Here is a 12,500-nt window from a genome sequence, read left to right on the forward strand (position 1 = left end):
GATACTAATCCAGATTTACATGCAGAACGCTATTTTTTTTTATGACGTGGTACAAATAAATCTGTTTAGCGTTGTTATTATTATTATTATTATTATTATTATTATTATTATTATTATTATTATTGTTGTTGTTGTTGTAGTAAATATTTCTGTGATATTATTATTATTATTATTATTATTATTATTATTATTATTATTATTATTATTATTATTATTATTATATCCATGAAAAACACCAAATTATGTAAATAAATACTCATATTTAGACAATTATGAAAGGGGATGTATGAATACAATAAGCTGTTACTAAACCTCATATTTTCTTTATGATTTTTTGTTGCATTAGTGTTGACAGCGTTGTGACAATAGTCAGTTTGTGGCAGGAATATCTCATTATATATAATATTATCATTACTGTACTTTCCTCTTGGATATCATCATTAGACGATGCTATTAAAAACTTCTTGGAATGATTGCACATTACGATATGTTCGCTGGTTTTTTTCTCAAACCCTATTGAAGGTATCCCACAATATGTAATAATAATTAAAAATTTTTGTTATAGCATAATCGAGGGAGTAATTTCTATGTTGTTCGTGCTCAAGTGATAATCACATTAATATGATTCGTCTAATGATGATAACAAATAGACAAGAACAGTAATGATAATAATATATCAATAAGATGTTCTAGTCACAAACTTATTATTAACAAAACTGTCAACACTAATGTAATAGATTATAAAGAAAATAATACACAGCCTATTATATATTTCCTTTTATCATCTTCTAAATGTGAGTATTTATTTACATCATTAGCTGTTTTTCCCTCAAGTATCAATAATAATAATAATAATAATAATAATAATAATAATAATAATAATAATAATAATAATAATAATAACAATAATAACACCAGTATTGACCTATCCAAACAATAAATGGATACATTGGAAAATGTTGAAGCAGTGATGCCCCTTGGTAGTTTATAATCTTTACATTATGAATATAAACATATTTTGCATACCTGAGTATTTCTCACAATAATGAGAGTAATATAAATTCATTATTAATAATAATTAATGAATGGATAAATTCACAGACTCTTGGGTACTGTGTCCTAAGGTCATCCGCTGACGAAATGGAGAAATGTTAGCCAAAACATCCCTTTACGACAACCCTACTTTAATGGTTGAAAGGGAGGAGGGGTGGGTTGGGGGGGTTTGTGAAATGGAGGGAGGAGTAGCCCTCGTTATTGACAAACTAAAGGGGGTAGGGGTAGGGGAAGGGAGAGGGTGAATATTATTGGGGAATTATTGGAGTGGACCGAACGTGGTCTAGGTAGGGGGGAACCCAGCGAAGCCAAACAGACAGGGAAGTTAATTGGGAAGGTAAGATTATTATTATAATTATTATTATTATTACCAGTATTAATTTGATCGTTGTTGTTGATGATGATGAGGTTGTTGGTGGTAGTGCTGTTGTTGCTCTATTTACTGGAATGACAGTCATTAAAGCAATGTTGTATCACTCTTTTCATTCCTAAATTCTGTGAACCGTATCAGAAAGGAGGTTGAAACATTCAGTTACATGATGAAAACCTTCTTTGTAAAAGGCCCCATGTTTTTCTGAAAAGGCTCCCTGTTTTTCTTTCAAGGGTCCCTGTTTTCCTGTTAAAGGCTCCCTGTTTATCTGCCAAAGGCTCCTTGTTTTTCTAATGAAGGTGCCCTGTGTTTCTATCAAAGGCTCCGTTTTTCCTGCCAAAGGCTACCTGTTTTTCTGTCAAAGGCTCCCTGTTTTTCCCTCAAAGGCCCCCTGTTTTTCTGTCAGAGGTTCCCTGTTTCTCTGTCAAAGACCCCCTGTTTTTCTGTCAAAGGCCCAGGCTCCTCCCCCCCTTTTTTTGTCAAAGGTTCCCTGTCTTTCTGCCAAAGACTTTCTGTTGTTCTATCAAAGGGACCCTGTTTTTCTGTCAAAGGCTCCCTGTTTTCTGACGACAAAGACCCCCTATTTTTCTGTGAAAGGCGCCCTGTTTGTCTGTCAAAGGTTCTCTGTTTTTGTGTCAAAGGATCCATGTAATTCTGTCAAAGGCTCCATGTTTTTTTCTGTCAAAGACCTCCCTGTTTTTCTGTCAAAGACCCCCTGTTTTTCTGTCAAAGGCCACCTGTTTCTCTGTAAAAGGTCCCCTGTTTTTCTGTCAAAAGGCTCCCTGTTTTTCTGACAAAGGCCCACTGTTTTTCTATTGAAGGTATCCTGTTTTTCTGTCAAATTCTCCGTTTTTCTGTCAAAGGCTCCCTGTGTATTCTGTCAAAGGCTCTATGTTTTTCTGTCAGAGACCTCCTGTTTTTCTGTTAAAGCCCCCCTGTTTTCTGTCAAAGGCTACCTGTTTTTCTGACAAAGGTCCTGTGTTTTTCTGTTGAAGGTATTCTGTTTTTCTGTAAAATTCTCCCTGTTTTTCTGTCAAAGGGTCCCTATTTACTTACAAAAGCTCCTTGTTCTTCTGACAAAGGTAGCCTGTTTTTCTGTTTATCCTGTTTTCTGTTAAAATTCTCCTGTTTTTCTGTCCAAGGTCCCTATTTGCTGCTTTTTCTTGTGACAAAGGTACCCTGTTTTTCTGTTGAAGGTATCCTGTTTTTCTGTCAAAGGTTCCCTATTTTCTGTCAAAGGCTCCCTGTTTTTCTGCAAAGGTTCATTGTTTATCTGTCAAAAGCTTCCTGTTTTTTCTTCATTTAATAGCTTCATGTTATATACACTTTTGCTAGCATAATATAGAATTAAAAAAAGAAACTGGGCATTGTGAACAGAGCTGTAAAGATCTAAAGAATTGCGTAAAACTGCCCCAAAAGTTTCTGCAATCTTCTTGTCGCTTGGTAATATTTTCCACTGTTTTCTTTGGTGAATGAAAATGATCAGAAGCCTTGCTCTCTGTAAGCTTAAAATGCTCTCAAAATAGGCAGTCATGATACGAGAGTCTAATTTCAAAACTCATTCGTATTAACGAGGTTGTCTTGAAAATTTGAAGCATCAATGTTGACCTACTTCTTATATAAAGGAAACTACTCTTCCTATGAAAACCTTGCCATTAACAAGATTCATAAACTTGTCGTGAACTTCATATTTCAAGCAAAAAGAGCATTTCTTTATACATCACCAAAGAAGCATTATATATATATATATATATATATATATATATATATATATATATATATATATATATATAATCTAAATAAATAAGTGCATATATATATATGTGTGTGTGTGTGTGTGTGTGTGTTTCCCAGAAATATCCAGCGGCCCAGATACACATCTCTCCTCCTTGGTCATGAGGGAAAGGCCAGCCGGGCTTCCACTGATAGAAAATTGATTGGGCAATAAGAGTTGATGCCTTGGGCGTTAAAACTGTATGTCATTGGAGAGGATTTTTCTCTCTTATTACTCCTTTGTGTTTCTCTCTTGTTACTCTCTTCTTTTCTCTTTTAAGTGAAAGATGTCGATTTTTAGGTGATTAGCCCTGTATTTAATTGTATGTCTCCATAAGAGTTGCAGTCATAAGTATTCGATTATTATTGATGTAAGTGAATCATATATATATATATATATATATATATATATATATATATATATATATATATATATATATATATAAATAAACATTATATATATAATACATATACTGAATATATATATATATATATATATATATATATATATATATATATATATATATATATATATATATATATATATATATATATATATATATATATATATATATATATATATATATAAACATTTGTATATATAATACATATACTGGATATATTATATGCATATATATATATATATATAAAAATATATATATATATATATATATATATATATATATATATATATATATATATATATATATATATATATATATATATATATATATATAAAACATTGTATATATAATACATATACTGGATATATATATGTATGCATATATATATATAATATATATATATATATATATATATATATATATATATATATATATATATATATCTCAATTTCACAAGTATGAACAGTAGTGTATGTAGTACAAACATCCATGTAAAAAATAACTTTTATCAAATTTATATGAATATGAATATGGTCTCAATTAATGTGAGTACGTAAGAACGTTCCCTTACACGTACCTAACACTTCGTTCGTATATGCATGCAGACGCACGAACACGCGTTCATATAAGCAAATAGTGAATAAAAGGAGGAGCAGAACAAGTGAAAAAGAGAGGATCAACGTGCGTTGCACTCAAAGTGAATTCTTTATCCGGAATCCGGATTACTGAAGAAAACAAAGGGTTTTGCAAATGGCCAGATTTCACTGTGCGGGCCTGCTGGCGATCTCTTTCGTGATGTGAATGCTTTTGTGAATGCTTATATGTATGTATGTATATATACACACATGTATATGTATATATATGTGAATGTATCTATATATATATATATATATATATATATATATATATATATATATATATATATATATATATATATATATATAGATACATTCACATATATATATAAATATGTGTATATATATACTCTATGTAAATATATATATATATATATATATATATATATATATATATATATATATATATATATATATATATATAAATGAAGATATTTGCTTTTGAGGAAAGTGTTTCTGTTTCTCGACTTTTCTCTCTCTCTCTCTCTCTCTCTCTCTCTCTCTCTCTCTCTCTCTCTCTCTCTCTCTCTCTCTCTATTTACTGTTTGCAAAAGTTGGCTAAGATCTTACAACTCTTAATATAGAGCTCGTAATACGTAGCCACAAGGTTTGACTTTGATTGTACATAAAACAATGTAATTATACATACATACATAGATACATCTCAGGCCTACCGAAAAACCTCTCGTTCGAAAACGAAGGCCTGTGTCCTTTAAATCAAAGTCACTCCTTTTCTCCCCACAGCTACTTCATAAGGAGTGCGAATACTCGTACTGGGAGCATAATGAGTTTGCCACGAGAACACTCAACAAAGGATGAAAAGCAGTATTGTGACCTATTCTCATCATCCCAGCTCTCCTCCCCTAAGAGGAACGGATGTGGGGTTGTAGGGGGTGAGTGGGGAGAGAGAGGGGGTGGGGGGATTAGGATGGGGAAGGGTGGAGCCACTGCCCTCCCCTCGTGATCTAATCCTTGATGAAGTTTCTTGAAAAGACCAGTTTATCAGCCTAGATGAGGCTTCCGCCTTGGGGAAGGCTTGTTTTAGTATTGTTGTTATTATTATTGTAACATGGTAATACAATTTATTATATGATTGTAGATTTTTATTACACATACATTATTATTATTATTATTATTATTATTATTATTATTATTATTATTATTATATAGTAATATAATTTACTATATAATTGTAGATTTTTACCACATATATTATTATTATTATTATTATTATTATTATTATTATTATTATTATTATTATTATTATTACACAGTAATATAACTTGCTATATAATTGTCGATTTTTATTACACATATATTATTATTATTATTATTATTATTATTATTATTATTATTACGTAGTAATATAATTTGCTATATAACCGTCGATTTTTATTGCGCAACCATTATTATTATTATTATTATTATTATTATTATTATTATTATTATTATTATTATTATTATTATTATTATTATGTAAATTACGCATTTTACGCAATCCCGGGACTTTGCTGTAAGTTATAACTCTCTTAGTGGTGGTATTATCTGTGTTAGCTTTCACTGTGTTAGCAGTGAAAGCCTTTAGGAGTCTTATTTACCGCATAGAAATTATTACATTTCGTTGATTTTTTTTTTATTTCTGCGTCAGTTTTTGCCATAACTACATCGTTTTATGTACACTCAAATTCAAACCTTGTGACCACATATTACGAGCTCTATATTAAGAATCGTAAGATATTAGCCAACTTTTGCAGACAGTAAACAGAGAGAGAGAGAGAGAGAGAGAGAGAGAGAGAGAGAGAGAGAGAGAGAGAGAGAACGACAAAAAGTCGAGAAACGGAAACACGTTTCTCAAAAGCATATGTCTTCATTTAAATCTCCCAGAAACGCGCGTGCAGGACAATTAGTATGCTCCGACGAAAGCTCACGCCCCGGATGCGGGAAAGAAAGAGTGAAAAGCATTTTAGGACGTCTGTATATTTTGCGAATTCCAAACACGCTCTCGCCGCGCACGAGAGACCCCAGCTTAATTTACGAATACATGTTTGTGTGCTGCAAGTTTCCGCCAGTGAGTAATGAAGACAACCAGAGTATTACGCTAGGCAAGTCTGCTTCGAGATCAGGGATGCAAGAAGTTTATGAGTGCTGTCTTCTGGCGGTGGGAGGATTTATTTCGCCCAGAGCAAAAATGCATATCAAAGATTTATGAGGGTGCTGTGTGTATAGTTGTGCTTGCAGCCTTATGTTAATGTGTACATGTGTGTGGGTATTTTTAAAGGGTAGAATTCAATAAAACTGGCATCCTTAATCCGTTTTCTAGCCCAGGCCTGATAAATCAGGAAAACGAAAAAAGGACATAGCCCAAGGCTGATAAAATAGGAAAATGAAGGAAAGGAAATAGATTTCCAACCTGAACCACTAAGCAAAGTCAAAATGTCAGAAAAAAGCAGAAGTTACAAGAGAATCACCCAAATTAAAATCGACATTGATTGATTAACTGGCTTTATATATAAAAATGTTATTGCAGCTTTCCATGGTCATCGGCGTCGAAAATACATCATTCATCAAGGATTGGAAATCGACGTGTTTGTTGAACGAAAGGTCGACGGAGCTACAAAATCGTAATTTTAGTCAGTCCTTAGTGGACGAACGTGGACTAAAGGAAAGAACGAGAGAGAGAGAGAGAGAGAGAGAGAGAGAGAGAGAGAGAGGAATGAGGAATTAAAGAGGCTAGGAGGGGGGGGGATAGAGCAGAGAATGTATGATGTGTGGGAAAGGAGAGAGGGAAGAACGAAATAAACGGAGGGGAATGCTAGATGAGGAGAAGGGAATAGTATGACAAAAATGTCAGGAAAAAGAGGGGAAAGATAGTTGAGGAAAAGTGAAAGGAAGGGAAAGAAGAAAAAAAAAGAAGAAGGGGAGGAAAGGGCAAAGAGGAATGAGAAGAACTGAAAAGAAAGGATAAGAGGAAGCGTAAAAAGAGGAGGGGTAAAATTAAGGCGGAAGAACTTTAGGGAGGAAACAGAGAAGAAGAGGAAAAACATGATAAAACGGAGGAGAGGAACAGCGAAGTAATCTCAAGGTCTCGGGAGGAGTGAAGCCAGCGGTGGTTGATGAGTTTCGCCCCGATAAAATTCGCGTAACAAAGTTACAGGCCGGAGAGGGTTTCGAGTTTAAGCGCTGCGGAAGAAGCAGAAGAAGCCCCTGGACGTTCGTCCGTCCAACCAAGGGCGGCAGTAACAGCAAAAGCCTCTGGTGCAATGGAAAACCGCTGCAGGCGCCCCAGAGGAAGCCAGTCAATTCCTTTTGATGTGGAAATGGGGAACATAAAAGACCCTTTCCTACACCTCCACCCTCCCCAATCCCCAGATTCCTTTTTTCTTTCAAATTTATCCTGTTGCTGGAAAACCACTGGGAATGGGATGGGTGGTAGGGTGGTGGAGGGGAAGGGGAAGGGGAAGGGGAGGGGGATACTGCAATAGAGGTGACCAGTTGGAAGGGGTGATGGAAGGGAGGTTAGGTTGGATACATAAAAGACCTATCCAACACACCATCCCTTTTCTTTCACAACTTCAAATTTTTGTTTTTATTTATCAATTTTTGGAAAACCACTGGGATTGAGGTGGGGGACGCCCAGAGGGTTGTCGGGAGGAGGGGGCGTTGTTTGGACGGGGTTGGGAAGGGGTTCAGACGGGAAGAGGTTATAGACGGTGCTGTGAGTGTCTTTCCACGGTTTGACTTCGTGTAATTGGAAATTTCTGATATCCCAACAGTTCATTTGTTACGATCCTGGAGAGAGAGAGAGAGAGAGAGAGAGAGAGAGAGAGAGAGAGAGAGAGAGTTACAAGGATTATGATGTCTCAAAGACTTATTAGTCCATCCGAGGAGACACCATGTGCTCACTTATCTCTAGGAGCAGGTTTTACTGTTCATTCAGTGTTCTAATGATTTTGTCTAGCTTTCTTTTAAACTCGTCCACACTGTTTCTGTTGACAACTTCTGGTGGCAGTTTATTCCATGTGTCACATATCTTGTATGTGAAGAAGTTCCCACAATGAGAGAGAGAGAGAGAGAGAGAGAGAGAGAGAGAGAGAGAGTAGGTGGGGCCAGAGTGTTTAGGAATGAAATGAAATCAGGTAAGAGAGAGAGAGAGAGAGAGAGAGAGAGAGAGAGGGTGGGTGGGGCCAGAGTGTTTAGGAATAAAATGAAATCAGGTAAGAGAGAGAGGTGGGGCCAGAGTGTTTAGGAATAAAATGAAATCAGGTAAGAGAGAGAGAGAGTTTAGAGAGAGAGAGAGAGAGAGAGAGAGGAGGGGTTGCAGAGTGTTTAGGAAGATAACAATATAAGGCAAAAGGTTAGAATAAAAGAAATAATTTAGAGAGAGAGAGTGAGGGGCTGTTTGAAGACTTAAAAATGGGAATGGTTTAAATCGGTTTCTTAGGCAAAAACGAAATTAGGATGCAGAATACAGCGAAAGAAAGGAAAGTATGAGAGAGAGAAGAGAGTATTTGTGTATGCTGATAATAAGCAAATTGCTTATTATCAGCATACACAGATGTTTAAGTGAACAGAGGAATGTGAATAAGGTAGCAGGAAAGATCGAGAGGGATAAAATAGACTACCTAAAAAATATATATAATATATATATATATATATATATATATATATATATATATATATATATATATATATATATATATATATATATATATATATATAGAGAGAGAGAGAGAGAGAGAGAGAGAGAGAGAGAGAGAGAGAGAGAGAGGGAGGGAGAGAGAGAGGAGGTAAAAGAAAATACTGAGGGAAGAAAAAGAAAGCATAACGTTGGGAAGACTACAGATAAAAATAATACAAGTGAACTTTAGAAAAGCGAAAAATAAAGAAACGAACAGACGAAAGAACTTGAAGAGAAGAGAAGAGAGAGAGAGAGAGAGAGAGAGAGAGAGAGAGAGAGAGAGAGAGAGAGAAGTAACATAAAGACTGAAGGAATGAACGAATGGGAAGACTGAATAAAAAAAATAAAAGTGAACTTTATGAAAAGGAAAAATAAAGAAACGAAGAGGCGAAAGAACTTGGAAAGCGAGAGAGAGAGAGAGAGGCGGAACAGATCGATCATTGGAGCAGCACACATGACAGGCTTCACAGAGTTCCCCGTTGCATAGGGTAGGTTAGTGATGTGTGCCTCAAACCGAACCGCAAATCCACTTTTACCTTTTTAAAATAAAGCATTAACAGGTTCCTAACCTATAAAAAATGAAAACGTATCACCTTTATTAAGACAGAATGTACGTTGAAAATACCTACGGAATGGTGTAATTGGGTCAGGGAGACGTAGAACACTATAGGAGAAGGGCGGGGGAAGGGTGAGTCTGGAGTGAGGACCTGGATTCCTGAGAGTAAAAAAAGAGAAAAAGAAGAAGAAGAAGCGGCTATGTTGTGAAATACAGGGAAATTGCCGTAAGGCTTCAAACTTGCTAAGCAAAAGAGCTGTTCTGTTCAGGTTACGTCGAGCTTATCAAGAGAAAGACTGGGCTGAATTGACTCGCTTGCAATCTGGTTTTCTTTTCTAATCTCTAATATTTATTTGTTTATTTTATTTTGTTACATGGCTGTGGTAAATGTGACCTGGATTTTCCTAACATTTCGGTAAATGTTGCTTGTATGTTTGTATCATGCACTGATAAAAACCAAAAGGTGTTGCTTACTGATTTTCTTTGAGATAAATGATCATGTTATCCCACTACAAATTATGTTTATTTGAGATGTAAATGAGTTAGATTGTTGGCATTAACATTAAATATGTTTGCCACAAGGTCGTTAACCGACCTATTTTCAACATAATTCCTCTGAATGTTTCAATGTTAAACCGTGAGAGAATGTTTAAACAACTTTTTTCCAGTCTAATGAGATATCTGAAAAATGAGCTATGACAAGTTATATATAAATATTTCAAAGCTTGATACCACTCGTAACTTTCTTTATTAAATCGTTGTGATTGAACATAAAATATGGCAGTAAATAATGAACCAGAGATCAGAATATTGAAAATTCAGTAGAAATTTTGAATTAAGCTGAACAATGATTTGATTGTCCCCGCATAACTTTTAGCTTCGGAAGACACAAATCTGGTGACTAATATGAAATACAAAATTGTGATGTACAATTCTTCAGGCAAAGTTGGGGCATGAGTTACAATAAAGCCAGAGAGCTCGAGTTATTATTTCGATTTTCAGTACGCCAGCCAAGATGATAAATTTTATTTCCTTCCAGATTTTACCGCACTTGAAAAAGGAGGTGAAATTGAATTTGGAGACAACCCTGTTGAATTTTCATAAATCATCAAAGTAATAAGGAATGACTCTTTTAATAATTTTTCCTCAAAATCAGATAAAAAAAAAATCACGAAGCCAATACATTATTCATCTAAAGTCAATCAACGTAACGGTCTAAATTCATTCTATAAACGACAAGAATTCGGCAATAAATGATTAATTCCTGGGTAGGTTGCCTAATTCGTATTTATTTTATATATTTGCCTAATAGTTGCAGCAAACGCTTTTCGTTAAAATTCCTTCTACAAACGGCAAGAAATCGTCAATAAATGATTAATGCCTGGTCGGTTACCTAATTCGTATTTATTTTATATATTTTCCTGATAGTTCCAGCGAACGGTTTTTGTTAAAATTCCTTCTATAAACGGCAAGAATTCGGCAATAAATAACGAATGCCTAGTCAGGAACTAATTCGCATTTATTTTATGTATTTTCCTAATAGTTTCAGCGAACGGTTTTCCGTTACGCCCGCCAGGGAAAGGAACGTGCCGGGAGGCTCGCCGAGATCATTTTGATCCCTGTATTGGGAACACTGACAAATATCCTATTGGGGAAACCTGATAAGGGGGGAATAGGATGTGATGTGTTTGTTGTTTATTTGTTGCTTCGGCCTTTGATCGCTGTGTCGTCGACGTTACTGTTGTTGTTTTTTGTTGTTTGTTGTTTTACTTTCTGTCCTTGACACTAGAATAAATGGAAATGAATGAATTGGTTATTCAATGATTTGTTTTGACTTTGCATTTTTGCTGCTAATTTCTCTTCTTTTACTTCAGTGGGGTGATTGTTTTTGTTACTTTTGTTGTTGTTGTTGTATATTATACAACAGCAACAACAAAATAATAGCCAAATATCTATTATAAAATATTAGTTATTTGGTTATCTACTTTCCCAGTTGCTTTTCTCTGTTTTTTTTTTTTTTTAGTGGTGCATAAACCTTTCTTTTTGCTCTCTCTTTAAGTCTTACTCACTTCCAATGCTGCTTTTCATACCCGTCTTTCTTCTTCCTTCTTCTCTCGTTTCTCCTCTGGGTTCCTTTGCCTTCCAGTCACACGAATTCCATTTCCGTTCTCTCTCATCTTCTACTCCCCCTTTCCCCTCCGTCATACTTCCGATTTTCCACCTCCTCAGTCTTATCAAAGTTCTTCAATTTATCTTATCATTTATCTGTTTCTTCTTCCTCTCCACTTCCCCTCTATTATCAAAATTCTTCTTCTCCTAATCACACCAATTCTTCCTTTTCCTCTCTTCCTTCTCTTATCGGTTATCTTCTCAAAACGCCATTTCCTCTTGTTCGTCTGCACCCCCATCTTCTTATCGAATTTTCCTCTTCTTCTTCTTCTTACAAATTCACTGATTCTGTCTCCTTTCCCATCTCCTATTCTCCTTCCAAAGTCGCTGAATCCGTCTCCTTTCCCATCTCTTCTTCTTCTTCTTCTTCTTCTTCTTCTTCTTCTTCTTCTTCTTCTTCTTCTTACAAATTCACTGATTCTGTTTCCTTTCCCATCTCTTCTTCTCCTTCTTCCAAAGTCGCTGATTCCGTCTCCTTTCCCGTCTCTTATTCTTCTTCTCGTTCTTCTTCTTCTTCTTCTTCTTCTTCTTATAAATTCACTTATTCTATCTCCTTTCCCATCTCTTCTCCTTCTTCCAAAGTCGCTGATTCCGTCTTCTTTTCCATCTCTTCTTCTCCTTCTTCCAAAGTCGCTGAATCCGTCTTCTTTTCCATCTCTTCTTCTTCTTCTTCTACTTCTTCTTCTTCTTCTTCTTCTTCCAATCACGTCAAAGTCAGCTGATCCCATAATCCTTTTCCACATAGGTCGAATCTCTTAACGACTGTCCTCCAATCAGGGCTTGGCTGCTGAAGTTTAATTACCATTTGACTGGTAAAATGATTTACGCACCTTTTATCAACCTGTAGTTTTTTATTTCATTT

At 35.1% G+C, this 12,500-nt stretch overlaps 1 protein-coding gene and 1 pseudogene across 1 annotated transcript; one reads left to right on the forward strand and one right to left on the reverse strand.

The window, feature by feature from the left end:
• The window catches only part of LOC136851352 (uncharacterized), a 66,855-nt pseudogene that overhangs the window by 22,969 nt on the left and 31,386 nt on the right, over positions 1–12,500 (forward strand).
• Positions 11,731–12,381, reverse strand: LOC136851035 (octapeptide-repeat protein T2-like). The gene has a single exon (XM_067125005.1). The coding sequence runs from the start codon at positions 12,379–12,381 to the stop codon at positions 11,731–11,733; it is 651 nt and encodes a 216-aa protein (XP_066981106.1).

The sequence above is a fragment of the Macrobrachium rosenbergii genome, chromosome 23, assembly GCF_040412425.1.
Source record: "Macrobrachium rosenbergii isolate ZJJX-2024 chromosome 23, ASM4041242v1, whole genome shotgun sequence".
In the NCBI taxonomy this organism is placed as follows: domain Eukaryota; kingdom Metazoa; phylum Arthropoda; class Malacostraca; order Decapoda; family Palaemonidae; genus Macrobrachium; species Macrobrachium rosenbergii.